This window comes from Eutrigla gurnardus (assembly GCF_963514095.1).
Source record: "Eutrigla gurnardus genome assembly, chromosome: 10".
Classification (NCBI taxonomy): domain Eukaryota; kingdom Metazoa; phylum Chordata; class Actinopteri; order Perciformes; family Triglidae; genus Eutrigla; species Eutrigla gurnardus.
In genome coordinates this window covers 9,014,335-9,032,301 of record NC_139924.1, presented here as the reverse complement: position 1 = coordinate 9,032,301, position 17,967 = coordinate 9,014,335, and the positions used below count along the sequence as shown (strand labels likewise).

General features: G+C 41.6%; 1 protein-coding gene across 5 annotated transcripts in view; it reads left to right on the top strand.

The window, feature by feature from the left end:
- Window positions 1-17,967, top strand: part of dync2h1 (dynein cytoplasmic 2 heavy chain 1) — a 97,281-nt gene that overhangs the window by 3,506 nt on the left and 75,808 nt on the right. For all 5 annotated transcript variants that reach the window (XM_084019150.1, XM_084019148.1, XM_084019149.1 and 2 more), the window contains exons 9-40: window positions 860-994; window positions 1,141-1,254; window positions 1,357-1,468; window positions 2,140-2,264; window positions 2,520-2,695; window positions 2,808-3,003; window positions 3,096-3,191; window positions 3,468-3,629; window positions 3,766-3,864; window positions 4,084-4,223; window positions 4,316-4,544; window positions 5,160-5,287; window positions 5,459-5,574; window positions 5,784-5,911; window positions 6,473-6,622; window positions 6,769-6,974; window positions 7,554-7,709; window positions 7,830-7,944; window positions 8,193-8,363; window positions 8,738-8,896; window positions 9,971-10,044; window positions 10,265-10,414; window positions 10,897-11,029; window positions 11,199-11,316; window positions 11,473-11,585; window positions 11,711-11,824; window positions 11,940-12,090; window positions 13,889-14,094; window positions 14,490-14,672; window positions 14,760-14,942; window positions 15,222-15,445; window positions 15,781-15,896. In XM_084019150.1, the coding sequence (XP_083875276.1) occupies window positions 860-994; window positions 1,141-1,254; window positions 1,357-1,468; window positions 2,140-2,264; window positions 2,520-2,695; window positions 2,808-3,003; window positions 3,096-3,191; window positions 3,468-3,629; window positions 3,766-3,864; window positions 4,084-4,223; window positions 4,316-4,544; window positions 5,160-5,287; window positions 5,459-5,574; window positions 5,784-5,911; window positions 6,473-6,622; window positions 6,769-6,974; window positions 7,554-7,709; window positions 7,830-7,944; window positions 8,193-8,363; window positions 8,738-8,896; window positions 9,971-10,044; window positions 10,265-10,414; window positions 10,897-11,029; window positions 11,199-11,316; window positions 11,473-11,585; window positions 11,711-11,824; window positions 11,940-12,090; window positions 13,889-14,094; window positions 14,490-14,672; window positions 14,760-14,942; window positions 15,222-15,445; window positions 15,781-15,896 (4,678 nt within the window). The remainder of the gene's footprint in view (window positions 1-859; window positions 995-1,140; window positions 1,255-1,356; window positions 1,469-2,139; window positions 2,265-2,519; window positions 2,696-2,807; window positions 3,004-3,095; window positions 3,192-3,467; window positions 3,630-3,765; window positions 3,865-4,083; window positions 4,224-4,315; window positions 4,545-5,159; window positions 5,288-5,458; window positions 5,575-5,783; window positions 5,912-6,472; window positions 6,623-6,768; window positions 6,975-7,553; window positions 7,710-7,829; window positions 7,945-8,192; window positions 8,364-8,737; window positions 8,897-9,970; window positions 10,045-10,264; window positions 10,415-10,896; window positions 11,030-11,198; window positions 11,317-11,472; window positions 11,586-11,710; window positions 11,825-11,939; window positions 12,091-13,888; window positions 14,095-14,489; window positions 14,673-14,759; window positions 14,943-15,221; window positions 15,446-15,780; window positions 15,897-17,967) is intronic.

Genomic DNA, 17,967 nt, shown 5'->3' with positions numbered 1-17,967 from the left:
CAAAAAAAACAAACACTTCTATGTTCTTCCCTATAGCAGGGTATCGTAGTTTTCTCAGACGACGACCTAACACTTGTCTCTATTTTTTAGCTCTTACTTTATCGGCAATGATAAGTTGTGGTTTCTTTGTTTCTTTCTTTCGACAAATGTACTTATTGTAAGTTGCTTTGGACAAAAGCGTCTGCTAAATGCCCTAAATGTAAATGTAGAGGAGTAAACATTGTTCAATAGTGTCTATTTCTCCTTTTCACATGACATTGTGGTGCACTGCTTGCATCACATTCAGTGCTTAAAATCCAGTATATCAGCAAGTATACATTTAGTTGTCCCCTCCTTGTTTCTGCTTGTCTGTGAGTTAATGTCACATTTTTTTTTGTCACAATTTTCTCTGTTTATTTTGAAACCAGAACAAGGAAGGAGAAATGACCCATACATGGATTGATACAGACACTCCTTAAGCAACGTATTGACATGAAGGAGACAGGCCCTGAATTGGGACATGATGTTTGATACACTACCTGCCTCTAGTGGCTGTGTGTGTACATACCGTTTGTACATACATACATACATATGCCTCATTCTTTTTACAGTTAATTGTATAATTTCCCTTGCGAATGGAATGAAAAATATGGGGACTATCTGCCTTGTTTTTTTTTTTTTGTGACAATGGCATTTGTCAGTTTAGTACACTCACGCCCTTTTTGTTTTGGGTATGTCTCCCATACTCCTAGACACATAATCTTTGAATTAGTTGTGAATTGTTTTCATTTTCATGTTTTTGACTCCCTTCAGTCTGATAACCAAAGACATAAATAAAACGCTTGACATAGATAACTCTCTCCCTGTTTATGTCTACCAGGTGGTGACTCTGCGCACGGTTCATGAGAAACTGCTGCGTCTGCTGCCAGGAGGAAAGCAGCAGGCTCTGACTTCAGATCATGTGTTTGAACCCTTCTCTGGACTCAACCCGCTGCATTACAACCCCTACACTGAGGTCAGTTGTTGGAAACGGTGAATGCGCATGTGTATGTGAGGCTTCTCCATGACCTTGTTTTTACCTCATGTCTGTACTTTTGTTAATCTCAGTGCCACCCTGCACGCACGATATGGTAGTATGTTTTTTTATGTTTTTTTTTGTAGCCACTGTGGAGAGCAGCAGTGGCTCAGTTTGAGCGCCTAATGGCTCCCTCAGAGCAGGAGGTTGCTGGCAGACTGAAGAGCTACATTGCTGATGTACAGGACAGCCCACAGCAGGTAGGGAAACACTTCGGCTCTGGTTGTAAAATACTTTTTATGGGTGTGTGTTGATGTGGGAACTTGCTGTGTGCAACTGTGAAATGTGTGTTTGTTGTCTAGCTGTTGCAGGTGTTTCAAAAGCACAAGGAGTTGATCAGACGTCCCACCATCAGCAAAGAGCTGCAGTCCGAGAGAGAGACCCTCCTGGCCAGACTACTGGACTACAACAAAGGTACACAGTTCTGCCTCAAAGCACATGTCTGTTTCTGTGTCAGAGATGGTTGCAACATGTATAAAATGAAAATGACCCAGCTCATGCTCTGTGTCCATGGACTTCTCTCAACTCCCCCACTGCAGCTGCTAGCCTCTCTCTCCGGCTGCCAAATCCAAACTGTAAAAGATTGTTGTCCATAACATCCTTTGCATTCATATCTTGGGATGCCCTTTTCACTGTTGGAAACAAGGATGCTCTTGCCCCCCACGGCTACCAAAGCTGAGAGGAGCACTCAGTAGTTCTCTCTGTAGCATCCCAGATGAGGAAGAACAACAGATGTAGTAGCTGGGCCCCAGAGACACAGAGAACATCAGTAACCACCACAGGCATTTTTCACACTATATTCCTAACTCGGATAGATGGATACAAGGTCTGCAATCAGCGACTTTTCCTTTTAAGTTTAATGGAGTTGTAAGATGTCCTAGTGGTAAACAGAGTGTGTGTCTGTGTCCACAGAGTAAAGTCCTGTTACAGAAAGGCTCCGCCCCTAAAAAAGCAATATATATATTTAGCTGAATCACTACCTGCTCACTCACGGCAAGTGAATTCAAGCTGAAAGTGAAATGTAAAAATGATGTTGTGACGTGTTGTTATTCCTCATCTTTGACCTAAATTATTGATTTTCATAGGCCTGAAGACTGACTTTGAGAGTCGATGCCATGGAGGCCCTGGAGACAAGTCTGGGCCACTCTGTGGCAGGAACCTCCCAGAGGTGGTCAATAAAATTGTCTGGGTCAGACAGCTCATACACAAGGTAACTGAATGTGAATGACTGTGCATGTTTCACATATCCTGAATGTGACTGACCACCGAATAGTTTTACACATGGAGAATGAGTAAGAGAATGAGTTTGAATCACTCTCTCTTATCATTGTTCTCCGTGTGTAAGATAATGAGTTTGAATCTGATGATTAAACAGATGGTGATCATCCAGCCACAGCTTTTTTACAACTGCAAATAATGACTGCATTTTTACTTTCATATTCCTGCCCTTGCATTCTTCCATTAGGTTGAGGACTCTGTTCGCATAGCCGAGGCCCTGCTCTCAGACCTGTCTGGGTTCAAGGGGTTCCTGCATTACTGTGATGACCTGCTGGAAGTTCTGAGGGCGTATGAACAGGAACAATTTGAGGATTGGTCAAGAGATATACTGTCCGGACTGGCTGACCCAAAGTCAGGAATCAGGTTGGGAAAACTGCAGTTCAAACAAGACTGCATTTCATTTTAATTGCCACTAGAAAGCATTCAGGTCAGGTTGCTTGAGTGGATCTAATTAGAATTCTCTCCCTCTGTATAGTCTCCAGGCCAGTAACCGTGTGATGGAGCTGGACCACGTGGACGGCAGGCTAAAGATCCAGTATTCAGACAGACTGGTCAGTCTGCTCAGGGAGGTCAGGCAGCTCTCAGCCCTGGGCTTTCCCATTCCAGCCAAGATACAACAGGCTTCTAATACTGCAGACAAGTTCTACAGACAAGCCATTGTCCTAAAACAGGTCGGAGTGGAATTCAAGACAAATATAAATCTATACATTCTGTTTTAACTTGTCACAAGCTCACATTGAAACAACGTGTGACTGCGTTGTAGGTGGCCCATTTCTACAACACCATTGACCAGCAGATGATTCCCTCTCAGAGACCCATGATGCTTGGTCTTGCCCTGGCCTTTGAACAGGTCATCAAGGTACTGCGCAGAGCTGGAAATGATTGTTTTTGCCTTCTATGTCTTAGATGTTAAATGTTGTAAAAATCTAGCGATAGTTACTTTGAGTTTTGTAAAAGTAATGTTAAGAAAACGGAATTTGAAGAAGATAACTTGCCAGTGCAAAATTTTTATTTTGGGCATGAAATTAATAGGAACTTTGGAAATTCCTTTAACACAACAAGGTATTTTAAACAAGAAGCTCACTTGTCACGTATGAAATGTGACTGGTTTTATATTTTGGACTTTGTTTCTCAGAATCCTCGTTCTCAGTCAAAGGAAGCAGGTGGTAAACTGCAGATCACCTGGGACAACCCCAAAGAACTGGAAGTTTACATTGCCAAGCTGAAGTCTGCTGCTGAGAAACTCTCCACAGAGAACAGGAAGTTACACAAATGGCACACCGACTTCATTGACAAGGTTGTAGCATGCTGTTATATTTTGACTTTGGTTATTTGACTAAATAATACACATAGGCAGGTAACACTTGAATCGTTTTTTGCAAGCACATTCCTTTGGAATCATAACCGGAGATTGGTGACTCTACGTTTCTTAGGTGGTGACACTGATGAATGTGGACCTACTGAGACACCAGCAGCGGTGGAAGGATGCCCTTCAGGACCTCCGTACTGGCTTTGCCACTCTGGAGGCTCAGGTATGGATTACAGTAAGAAGTGATAAGTGTCTTTGCTCGTCACAGCACAGGACATTTTTGTCATGTTTAGCATGAATATCCGACGTAACAATATATATGTCAGAAACTAAGGGAAAGCATAATAGAGCTGCTTTAAGCTTTTCCTGGGACATACGCAACCTGTGCAACAAATGTTATTCTCTCCTTGGAAAATAAATGCATGTATGTGTGTGCGTTTAGGGGTTCCGGTCTGATGACATGCGGGCATGGCGTCAGCACTGGAACCATCAGTTGTACAAGGCTCTTGAACACCAGTACCAGACCGGTCTGGAAGCTCTGAACAAGAACCTGCCTGAAATACACATAGACCTCACTTTCAAGTCAGTATTCTCTACCTCCAATTCCAATCTTTTATAATTAAACTGCACATTTATGAATAAACATTATAATTTACTCTCATTCTTGTGACTAGGCAGGGCCGCTTGCAGTTCCGTCCTCCATTTGAGGAAGTGCGAGCTCGCTATTTCAGGGAGATGAAACGGTTCATCTCAATCCCAAACCAGTTCAAAGGGGTCAGTGCCCAGGGGGAGGAGCTTATCTTCAGCATCATGATTGATCGAAATGCTTCTGGGTTCCTCACCATTTTCAGCAAGGCCGAGGACCTCTTCTGCCGCCTGCAGGCTATACAACACAAGTTTGAGGTGCCTGAACAACAGATTCTTTAGACATTGATACTGATTATGACTATTTTTTTATTAGACAACTTCAAAAGTATCTCTAACATTTAAGAGAAGTGTAACAGGGATTTTATTTATCGGGTAATTATCACTATACAAAATATAACTATTTATCAATGAATGCATTGCATTCTGTGGCAAGCGTTTGTCACTAAATAGATTTTAGCCTGGCTTCAGTGGTCTAAGTATTTTACATGAATGTTAATCTTTTTTCCACCTTTTGCTCAGTGGAGTTATATCTTTGAAATAATGCAACTTGAATTAGTCATACTTCTCTATTTATATACTGAAGCTCTGTTTTCATTCTCAGCCACTTCCCCTATAAGACTACCCTAAAAGCACAAGCAAATTACATTGTTTTCCCTTCTATCTGCAGCCATGCATAGTTAAATTCTAGGGGAAAGCCCTTCAACACCAGACGTTTCTTTTATCTCCCCTTTTTATTAGTTCACTTTTTGTATAGTCATCTATGTCTTGGGGAGTCATCTATGTTGTGTATGTTTTGGTTGACACAGAAACGTTTAAAATGTAAAAATATGCACTGCAGCCAGTGTGATTCTGTCTGCATTTGTGTTGTAGGAGTGGGTGGTGCTGGGCCAGGTTGATATAGACAAGTTAGTGGAGAAGCACCTGAACTCCATGCAAGACTGGGAGAGAAACTTAAAGGCTCTGAAAGCCAGAGGGAAGGAGTCAGAACGTCTGCCCAGGTACTATATATTAATATATATATATATATTTATCACATAATTAACACATGTAAATATAATCAAGTTATCAAGTTAGTTAGCAGTTTGTAGCTGTAGCCGGTATTGTTCCCCCTACCAGGATTAAATTTACTGCAGTCACAGTGCCTGACCTTCGTCCTTCCTTCCCACCAGTCAGCAGAAGGTAGACTGTATTACCGTAAACTGTGAGCCAGTAAAAGCTGTCATTGATGACCTCATCCAGAAGCTGTTTGACAATCTGCTCTCATCACTCAAGAAGTCTATAAATGGTAAAAACAGACTCACATTGTCTTTTACTTTCTTTTTCCACCCACTTTGTTTTCATTCCTTTACAGCGTCAGAATTTCAATATTTAATGTAATCTTATCATTGCAATTTATACCAATCTCAAGCCAAATCTAATTATTTTATGTCTATGGTCTTTTTTATTTCAATTCTGTTTCTTTTTGTGCCTTAAATGTTGTTTTTTTGCTTTCAGGGCACATCCAGGCTATAGACGGTTTTATTTCAGAGTCAATGGAGGCCTTGTCTGCTAGACCAGAGAGCATGGAGGAGATTGGTGTGGCCAGTGGCAAATATAGCCAGATATTAGCCAGCAAACCAAAAGTAAGACAAACACACTTCTGACTGGGAACATTCGTGAAAATGACACATTTTTGAGGTTTGTGCAAATAGTTTCATAGTCTCATACTCCTTGCTGACTTCCTGCTGAATTTTCACATCAGTTTGCCAGTCATTATGGCCGCTAATGTCAATGTCAATAACATGAAACGCATGGATCCTTTAATGTATGGGCACTTATGCTGTATGTCATTTTATATATTTTGTCTATTAAAGTGGCAGTCCGTAAGATTCGTTTTTCCTCATTCACGGTCACTTTGCTTCTTGATTACTTGCCCTTCTTCACTTCCATTAGTTTTTTGGTTCTTTTTGGAAGTTGAGATCCTATTTCTGGGCCAAGCAGCAAGTACATGCGCGTGGATCATATGCTCAATCGCCATTGTTTTAACTCACTCTTTAATAGACGCAGTAGTAACTTAAAAGACAATTATAAAAATGAAAATGTTACGGACTGCCACTTCAAATTCCATGTGAGATGGGCCAAATGTTTGACATGCCATTGAAATAAGTGAGCTTACACACCATATCCTGCATGTATGTCTATAGATTCAACCTCAGTTCCAGTGTGCAGAGGAGAAGAACCGCTTGCTGCGAGCGGTGGCCGGAGGCGGCCTCGACTCCCTGTCCTCACTGAGGGCAAAGTGGGACAAACTGGAGCTTGTCATGGAGAGCCACCAGCTCATGATTAAAGATCAGGTGTGACAGAAACTCATAAATGCACACATGTTGGATCATGGCTTCAAATCTGTTCTGTAACAGCAGCTTTTTGCGACTGCTTATTTATATAAAGTCTCTTCTTTCTCGGTTTATCTTTCTTTCCCTGTCCTTTCTATTTATCTTAGGTGGAGGTGATGCGCAGTAATGCTGCTGGTCGTATCGACGCCTACAGGGCCGATCTAGAGAGGTTTAAGGCCCGCTGGAACCAGCTGAAGCCTAAAGATGAGATGCTTGAGACTGGCGATCATGCTGCCCTTCTCGCATGCCTCCAGGTCATCAGGGACAAGCAGGAAGAGTTCCAGGAGCTGGAGCTTGTGCGCAATAAACTGCTGTAAGTTTATTGCGCACACGTTTTTTTTGCCTTCCTCTTTTTAGAAGATGCTGTTGTTGGACAAAACGTGGATTATACTGTAGCCAGAAAATAACTTAATAATAATAATGATAAAAATAATGTTACTCTTTTTTTTATATTGGTGGAATTTTTACAAACTAAATCTAATAATAATTCAGATTCACTATAAAAGTTTGTGACTCAAGAGGAAAGGTTGTGTTATCTGTATGTTTTTCTATTTGAAGCAGCTCAATATTATCACTGATACACACCTAACCAGAAAGTATGAGAAATACTATATTATTCATGGCAGCGTCCCAATGACACTACAGCCCAGGGCACCGAGCAGAGTAGCTGCTCCCCAGACCTGAACTTCATCTACTAGTGAAGTCTCATTTTTTACCTACAAGATACGTTTTGTGCTTTTCAGAGGGTCGCGTCTCGATACAATCATAGAAATAATAAAAATGTGTGCTCTCTTAGTTCGATAATAACACAACTCAATGATAAGTGCCTCTTGGATCTGATGCATCTGTTGGACAAAGTGGCAATTAGATTCCTCTCCTCTCCTGTCCTCAGGGAAGACTGTACCTATTTTGACCTGGGTTCTCCAGATTTCTCTCTGGCAGAAGAGACAAAAAGAGACATGGAGGAGTACAGCCAGATGTGGGGTCTGTATGAGGAGTGGCAGCAAGGCTTCACAGAAAAGGCCCAGGAGGATTGGATCACATTCAGGTGGGGGGTTAAGTTTAGACTTGTGGTACATGCATCTAAATCTGCTTAATTTGGATTCTTAATCTGAACTGCTCATGTTTTTATTTGTCACTACTCACTATATACGTTTCTGTTTTACAGGAGTAAGACGTATCTGTTTGAGGAATTTCTGTTCACGTGGCAGGACAGGCTTAGAAAGCTGGAGCAGCCTACTGCCATGTCTATTAAACTGCAAGGAGAAGTGGACAAATACAAGGTAGACAGTAGGGTACAGCTGGTGGAATAACATATCTTCATCTTCTTTTCAGTCCGAGTGTAGTTATTATACAGTAACAAGACTAAAAATATCAAGCAAGACCCTCACACAGACCTCAGAGGCTACATTGATTATTTCACTCAACAATGCGTTTTGGACAATATACTGACATGGAACCACTAATTATTACACATCTTTGTATTTTTTTGGGGACTTTGATTTTGACACTTTTCAATCTTCATATCTAGAACGTGGTGCCAGTGCTGAAGTATGTGCGTGGGGAGCACCTCTCCCAAGACCATTGGTTGGACATGTTCCGCATGCTTGACCTCCCAAGAGGGACGACTTTAGAGAGGCTCACCTTTAATGACCTCCTCGGTGTGGCAAAGGTCATCATAGAAAAGGCCTTGGAGCTCAAGGTACGTGCGCACACACTCATTCATACCAGGTTGAAGCCTACACTTCTATAGGGACACACACTTAGTGAAATTACTCTTATTTTGTTTGGTCTTTTTAATTATGGAACTACAATTGATAAAAACGGTTATACAAATCAACATTACTGCAATACGAGACTAAGGCCATTAGGGGGCAGCAGCGAGTCATACATTGCACATATGTATTAGTGTTAAAAAGAAGCTAATTGTGTGTTTTAACAAGTGTGTGTGCGTGTGTGTGTGTGTGTGTGTGTGTGTGTGTGTGTGTGTGTGTGTGTGTGTGTGTGTGTGTGTGTGTGTGTGTGTGTGTGTGTGTGTGTGTGTGTGTGTGTGTGTGTGTGTGTGTGTGCATTCAGGACCTGAACAGTCGTGCTCAGGCAGAGGTGACGATCAGAGAAGCACTGAGGGAGCTTGACTTGTGGGGAGCTGCAGCTACCTTCAACCTTACGGAGTACACAGACAGCAGCAGACGCACTCTCACCCTCATCAAGGACTGGAAGGATATAGTCAACCAGGTAGACACATACGCAACCAAAACTCACTTGGTGCATAATGTCCCAATGAGTCAGGCTTAGTCATAGGCACTGAAGCTCAATACGCACAGTGAATTACAGCCCTTGGTAGCTGGTTCTAGTTTTATCAGCCACACACTTTGACCGCAGCCCACTTGTACAAAGCAGATGGCAACCACCCAAATGAGAAAGGTGTTTTTATTAATTCTCCACCCCCACTAACTGCTCTAAGCCTGCATGACAATGCCTGTTGCCAAGGGATTCCTCTGCCACTGCCTCCTGTTATAAGTAATTGCCAACGATCCTTTAGCTTTTTTCACCATCGCTACTTTATAAACTCCTGTCATCTGAAGTAACTGTTGCCATGATTACCTTTCTGCACACTGCCCTCTGCAGTAATAAATCAGCCTGATTCTGATTTGGTCTACCGTCGTTAATTATTTGAATTATATTCTCTCTCATAATTTTATTGTTTTAAATAAAACGGACTCTTTCTTGTTTACCGGATCGGGCTGGCCCAGAGATATATATTGGAGGTATCCTGGGACATTGTGACCCAGGATGTGACTCTGCTTTAGACTTAGAATGCAGGCTGGAGAGACTCATTCAAATGTTAACAATGCTTCACTAAAATATTTACTAAGCTGTTTAACAAGCTGTTTGATGTACAACTCACAACACACCACCTCTGCTCTCTTGACATTCTACCAGCCACAGAATTTGAGGAAGTTGCACAAACAGTTTCTGTTCTGGCTAAATTTAAACATGTTGTTTTTGATTCCCCATCTTGAAGAATCCCTTGATCCAAAAGTACAGATTTTTTTTACACACACACACACACACTCACACACTCACACACACACACACACACACACACACACACACACACACACACACACACACACACACACACACACACACACACGCGCACTGGTCAATTAAAGTGGCCAATTGGTAGATAGACTTGAAAGGCACGAAAATGCCTTCAAGAAAATGCAGGCATATCTCCCGGCACCATTAAATGAAATGTTAAGGATTAGCAAACATTGGCTTTATCACCACTCTGTGCCCATCCAGGTGGGAGATAACCGCTGTCTGCTGCAGTCTCTGAAAGACTCTCCCTACTACCGCAGCTTCCAAGACAAGGTCAGGTCAAAGAATCTATGAATACACAGTCATGAACTTCGTTTTTAGTATTGGGAAAAATAAATCCCCCCAAACTTTCTGTATATTAAAGATACAAGAAATGAATTGTTGTCGTGTATCGTTGCATGTTTCTTGTTATTTGTTGTTCATCCTTGTATCAAGGTTTACAGATCCTTAATGAAGCAGCACTAACTGAGGTTACATGTTTCTTTATGTCCAGGTCAGTCTGTGGGAGGTTCGTCTATCAGACTTAGACGAGTACCTGCTGAGTCTGAATGCCATCCAGAGGCGTTGGGTTTATCTGGAGCCCATCTTTGGACGAGGAGCCTTGCCTCGGGAGGAGGCCCGCTTCAAACGTGTTGATGAAGACTTCAGGTACTGTGTGTGTGTGTGTGTGTGTGCGTGTGTGTGTGTGTGTGTGTGTGTGTGTGTGTGTGTGTGTGTGTGTGTGTGTGTGTGTGTGTGTGTGTGTGTGTGCTTGTGTTTGTGCTTGTGTTTGTGCATATGTGTGTAACTTTATCGAAAGCTATATTGTAAATTGGTTGTCAGCTATAAAGATATATAAGTCAGTTAAATTTGAGCCAGGCTATCACCCGCTCCCAGAAATGTCCAGTCTGAAGTAAGGCACTATCGATCGTATGTGGATGTAAACACCCTCACATTCAGGCTTCTTTGTTTAATTGCACATCCACAGCCGTTCCTATATTGTTACGCATAACGTTTTTTTGGCAGAGTAGGATGGTGTTCCTTTTTCTCTGGGATACATGGACAAATATAATTTGTATTACAGGTGGAATGTGTTTTATGCACATTCAGTAACACAATACTTTTAATAACGTCATTCTTTCTTGTAACAGGTCTATAATGTCAGACATCCAGAGAGACAACAGAGTTGTTTCTCTGAGCTCAAGGGCCGGCATCAGAAACTCCCTGGTCACCATATTGGATCAGCTGCAGCGCTGCCAGAAGTCACTCAATGAGTTCCTGGAGGTACACACACACACACACACACACACACACACACACACACACACACACACACACACACACACACACATGCTTTTATGTATGAAAAGTCTATTTACAGTCCAGTACAGTACAGTATAACATTGAGTTGTAAACATCACGTTTTGTTTTTATTTGTGTGTGTGTTTTGCAGGAGAAACGGTCTGCCTTCCCACGCTTCTATTTCATTGGAGATGATGACCTGTTAGAGATTCTCGGTCAGGCAACCAACCCCACTGTCATCCAGTCACATCTCAAGAAACTCTTTGCAGGTCGGAAAACTTTTGTTCTCTTCTGTTTTCTTATACTCTGCTCCTTTCATGTCTTTCTCTTTTGCGCTGCTCTCCCCTCATTCTTGTATCGCTTTGTGTCATAGCATATTAAGTCGGACAGTGAAGGTAATCTGTGTGTGCATACTATCCGTGCAGGCATCCACAGTGTTGTGTTTGATGAGCAGTGCCAGCACATTGTCGCCATGTGTTCTTTGGAAGGAGAAATTGTGGCACTCAGAAACCTCATCCGCATCTCCAGCCTTGTGGAGGTACAGGGTTTTGTATGCATGTTAATACTGTATGTTCTGCATTAGAGTATTATTGGCTGGACACTGTACATTGCATGTAGCCTTCAGTATCTGTTACAGTGTGATTCAATTGAGCATGTTTCTAGGTGTGGCTCAGTGAGCTGTCCCTGGAAATGAAGGAGACCCTGAAGCACCTGCTCTATGAATGTTTGTCAGCAGGGACCAAAGGGGAGGTTGACCCCTCACGTTACCCATCACAGGTACACAAACACACACACGTATAAATACCTGCGTTTGTCACTAATTTGTGAACCAGGTTGTGTGAAAAAAAACATCTTACTCTGATGTAACTGAACTTTCTTCATTTTGGTTTAGATTCTGTGTCTGGCTGAGCAAATACAGTTTACTGAAGATGTGGAAAGAGCTTTGAAAGAGCAAACTTTGCAGCAGCTGGAGCTGGAGCTCAATGCCAAATTAGAGCACTACACTACGGTGGACACCAGCTCTGACGATCACGCTAACGCAGGTAGTTCTGTCTTTTTGTGTCCATGTTAGCAGCCTTTTATTTCAAAACAATTGCTTAAGCAAAATAAATAACGTTCAAACACGGCAACTCAACCAAAAACCTACCAGCAGAAGAATGATGGGCGAGCCAAAATAAACAAAAAGAAGGGAGACACCCACCCCAACCCAGAATCAGTCGTAGGATCTGGGCTCTTCCCTCTAACCTAAACCAATGGAAAACTAAACCAAACAGACATATAGCCACAAAAACATCACTACCAGACCCATAAAAAAAAACAAACAAGGATCTCAAAGAAACAAAAATCTGAACCATGCCAAAGCACAATACTGCTGCTCCTGCTGCTCCTACAGCTTGTTTTTAAGTCATTCTGACCTCTCATGGCCAAAGTCATTAATGTATTTTTAAACATTGGCCCTGGACACATTTCATGCGTGTTTAATACAAAAAAAGCTAAATGTTTTACAGGGATGGTATAAAGGAAATGTTGTAAGCCCGGATTCTGATTGCTATTAGCTCTGTTTTATGTCAAGAGGTCATTAAATGTTTAGACATATTGACAGCATGCCCAGATGCTCAGGATGTCCTGCTCTTTAACCTAATTTCTTTCACTTTTTCGTGGTTGCTGATCACATTCCTGATGTAATTAACCTTCCCAAATATCCTCCGCTATGAACACATTTTGTCCCACTATCTGACTTAGGCCTGAGAGATTAATGCTGAATGATGTGCTCTTGTGTGAATCTCTTGATAGCCAGTCGGACACAAGAGCCTACAGAAGGGCAGTACCCTTTCAAGCTGCAGATGCACTCACTGGCAGGCTAATTTAATGTCTGGGGGCTGAATATATAGCTACATAAAACATGACAGCTGAGGTCTTTTCACAGAACTTGAATTTGTAAAAAGGACTTTAAAATTTAAATCAACGTTTCTTATTCATGCGTGAGATGAAAAGCTCTTCCATAACCCTGGTTGTGGCATCATTTCACGGTACATTGCTGCCAAATTCCAAATTTCTGTGTCATGAAAATGTATCTATGAAAACAGTGCGCCTTTCACTCGCACCAAGTGCTACTGGAGCCAATTTTCCTCACCATTTGCTTAGATTTTTATTTTAAACACATTTTTGACGTAATTGTAAGACAGAGGTTTATTTGCAGATAATATGGTTCATTTCGGGACTGTCTTGGATTCCAAATTCTGCCATCAACACATGCTTGAAATGGAACCCATTTCCATGATAAGATCTCATTAAATTCCTGGCTCCCTTAAAACAACCAGGTAGATTGAAGAGGCTTCGGAGTGGGGGTACTGATTAAAGGAGCTAAAGTAATGGCAAGAAAGATAATCTAATTAGCCAGTTTACATTACTGGGCCATAAACCCAGGTGAGGAGTGGGAGTGATCTCCCCCTTGGCACAGAGACACGACAAGATGGTGTTCGCTTGGCATTGTTTGTTTCTTCTATTATTATTCTGCCAAATAATAAGCTTAATGTATTATTCACAGGTAATTAATTAAGGTTTTCAAAGTAAATGTTATTAAGAATCGTACAGATTTAATGTAATTCATCACAGAAATGGAGGTAGAGAAAATTAAATTACAGAGTTTAAAGTTTGAACCAACAGGGATAGATGTATGCATCACAGTGTATAATATTTGGTGTATCTCATTTATCTCGTCTCTTATCATTTTATTTAACTACTAAATAAGTTTGAAAAATGTACAAGAATGACACAAATCTATAATCAAGTTAGTTCTTTGCATTATCTTTTTAACCAATATTCATGCGTCCCCTACAGAATCCAGTGTTCTGCAGCTGAAGCTGAAGGCCTTGATCCTGGATATTATTCACAACATCAGTGTGGTGAAGGAACTTAACAAGACAGGAGTGATCAGCCCTGATGCCTGGGCCTGGAAGAAGCAGCTTCGCTTCTACATGGGAACCGACAAATGCTGCCTCATACGTATGGTTGATGCACAATTCAGCTATACATATGAATACCAGGTGTGTTGGCATTTAGAAGTTGAGTATTAGGAGAAACTCGTGTCAATCATTCATGGTCTCACAAAACATATTCCAGCAATATGTTCCAGAAGTAGTTATTTTTTACCTTTAGGGGGCACTGTTAATGCAGAAATGAGATACCTTGCTTTATTTCCTGCAGTTCCCCTAAAATAACACAAGCTAGACTCAGGCTCATTTACATTTTCCTACCCGTTCTTAATTTTTATTTTTTGTATTTCTTCCTCTCTTAATCCACCATCTCTTTGCCTTTATCTCCACCCCGTTTTGCCCTCACCTGCCATGTCTTGTGTCTGGCTATCTCACTGTGTTTCTGTCACATTCTGTCCCTCTTTATCGCTCACTTTCTTTTCCACCCTACCTTTCCCGTCTCCTAGGGGAATGCAGCTAAGCTGGTGCACACTCCACTGACTGATAAGTGTTACCTGACTCTGACCCAGGCCATGCAGATGGGACTTGGGGGGAACCCTTATGGGCCTGCTGGCACAGGCAAGACTGAGTCGGTCAAAGCCCTAGGGGGGCTTTTCGGACGGCAAGTGCTGGTGTTCAACTGTGATGAGGTATAAAGATGCTCATAGCAACACAAAATCGCAAAACCAAAAGCACAGACCACAACCAAAACTGGTTTGCATCCTTTCGTTTTTCAGGGTATCGATGTGAAGTCGATGGGGCGTATCTTTGTGGGCTTGGTAAAGTGTGGAGCATGGGGCTGCTTTGACGAGTTTAACCGCTTGGAGGAAGCAGTGCTGTCTGCAGTTTCCATGCAGATTCAGGCCATTCAAGACTCCCTTAAACATCACAAGAACTCATGTGAACTGCTGGGGAAGGAGGTCAGAAAATAAGCAAAAAAATGCAGACAAATACATTCATGTTGCCAAGTACTGATGCACACCTACTTAAACACACAAAGTGCTATTTTCCCTTGCATTTCTGTCAAATTAGTCTGTCAAAATCTATTTTATTATGTTATTAATTTATCTATGGTGGAAGAGTTAGTCGAGACATTAAGCATAAAGCAATCAAGGAAACAGTATTAATGCTACTGTAATATAAAACATATTATTAATGAGAATATCTTTTCCTTCTTCTTTTCTATTCTGTATCTTCAGGTGAACTTGGACCCTAACTCCGGAGTGTTCATCACATTAAACCCGGCAGGAAAAGGCTATGGAGGCAGGCAGAAGCTTCCAGACAACCTAAAGCAGCTGTTCAGGCCTGTGGCCATGAGCCGGCCAGACAATGAGCTCATTGCTGAGGTCATCCTCTACTCCGAGGGCTTCAAAAACGGAGAAATGCTGGGACGCAAACTGGTTGCAATCTTCAACCTGGCCAGGTACGCTTTGTTTGGTTAAGTCTTTTTCTTTTTGGTTTGGGATGATGATGGGTGGATAGGAATATTGTCCATAAGCATACTAATTATACAATCTGTATGTGACCTGTGTCAGCGATCTGGTCTTTATGGCTGTGTGAGCTTCTAAATTGTGTTTTTTGTGTTCCCAACCACATCATGCTGTGGGCGCATTCAAAATGCCTTACTCTGCCATGACAGTCTATGCACTATATTGATTTTGTGGATAAATTATCCTCTGCCTCCCTTCCCTTAGCACTACAAACACTACTCCAGTCAATTCAGAGTGTGTGAAAATGTGTCTTTATGTGTGTGTGCAGGGAGCTGTTGACTCCCCAGCAGCACTATGACTGGGGTTTGCGGGCTCTGAAGACGGTGCTGAAGGCCTGTGGCAGTCTCCTGCAGCAACAGAGGAGGAGTCACGACAAGGACAAGAGTAAGACCCCCTATGGCTGTTTTGTTTAAGTTAGGTGAAAGAGGTACACATCTTAAATTGATTTTTATTTAGATTATATGTAATGGACCCACATAAAAAAAATGAACGTTGGTGAAGTGAAACATAATTAATTAAATTAAGTTTGCCTGTGTAAAGTAAGTGTCATATGATCTAACAGAGCGCCATTGAATCTTTTATTAAAAAGTGGACACAATATTGCATCATAACAAACCTGCCAAAAGAGGACAAATAGGAGGACATTAATTAGTGACCCAGTATACCCCTGAAGGAGCTGGAGAGCTTCACAGTGGAGATTAAAGTATCCGTCCATAGAACCACTTTAAGCCATACACTCCAGAGAGCTGGGCTTTATGGAAGAATGGCCAGAAAAACACTGTTGCTCAAAGAAAAAAGAAAAGAAAACACTTTTGGAGTTCACTAAAAGGCATGTGAGAGGCTCCAAATGTGTTTTCTTATTTTTTTTCTTTTGTGTAGGTCCATTACATAAATTTCAAATAAAAATCAATTTTAATTTCTGTAAATCAACAGGATGGGGAAAATGCCAAGGGGCGTAAATACTTTTGCAAGGCACTGGACAAAGAATATTTAGATTCTCACTGTTATTTGAAATAGAGATATAGAACTTTGCTGTGATATGGTTTCAACTGTTGGAAAAAATAATATAGTTATAAAGTCACAAAGAACAGCCATTGTTCATGCAGCGATGGTTCAAATCAAACGATCTCTGAGTCTAAGCTTGGGAAGGCTAATGCATATGATATTGTCATTTTGTCTTATCTCACTGTAATACTTGTGCCATAATTTATGGTAAACATCAGATATCGGTCACCGTGATGTGCTAACCCCCCAGTGATGACTAAAGCCAATCAAATAATAGAATCAGTCATGGCATTGAACTAATGTGATTGTCAGACACCTGATTCTTCTTTCTTGTAATCGACTGCTCAACTGATCAGAATTAAATGGCAGAATAATCATTACTATACTGTCAAGTAACATAGCACGCTGCAGACAGCCAAAACCTAATTGAACTATTTCAACATAACTGCATTTATCTTAGATTAACATTTTCAGTCAAACTGACTGTGCTACAGTACATTTACATAGCGTATAGTATCCCTGAAGTGTATTGGTTTAAGTAATATGCTCCATGAAATTATTATTTTTATTCATAGAATGTCACTAATCTAAAAGAATACTTTTTGGTCATTTGGTTAAGTGTCTATATGTCTATAATGTGAGAAGTACTATTGCACTGATAGTAAGCTAGAAAGCTGTTGGCCGTCTAAATGGATTCGAGGATAAGGTGATAGTAAATATTTGGCTGGTTTGGAGATGCTTATCACAACGGGGTCACACTGGGAAATATTTTGATAATCTGCTGTCTCTACTTGTGGATATGCAGTTTGAGAAGCACTATGCACGACGGTACTTGAAAATGAAAAACGCCTCTATTGGCCGGCACGTTCTCTGCCCGCCTGCTGTTGTCCTCGCCCTCTAAATTCAGTGCAGAAAACGCCATCAACTGACATTTAGTCCAAATGCACCCTTCAAACTTTTCCTCCCTTGGGCTTTTCGCTTGTCTTTGTTTTTGTCCCCGTTCCTCTCATTGTTTGCCTTCACTACTTCTTTCCTCGCCTCCTTAGACCTCCTTCTGACCTCTTGTTAGCACTCTCTCTCTGATACCTGGTTGTCAATACTGTTCACCTCCCACTCGTTCTCACTCGCTGCCCTCTGTTTCTCACCCCCATCTCCACTTCACGTGTCTGCTTTTCAATACGTCCCCCCATCTCCCACTTCATTTTCCTCTGCCTTTTCATGAACCCATTCTCTCTCTTTTGAATACTTTTGTTACACCTACACACCTTCAGTCGTACACACACACACACACACACACACACACACACACACACACACACACACACACACACATATGCACCTCCTATCTGTCGATGAGTCCCCAAGGTTCTCTTGTGTTTGTCTCTGTGTAGTCTGGCCATGTGTTCCTGTCTGCTGTAAAAAAACAAAACACATCAACACTCAAATTGTG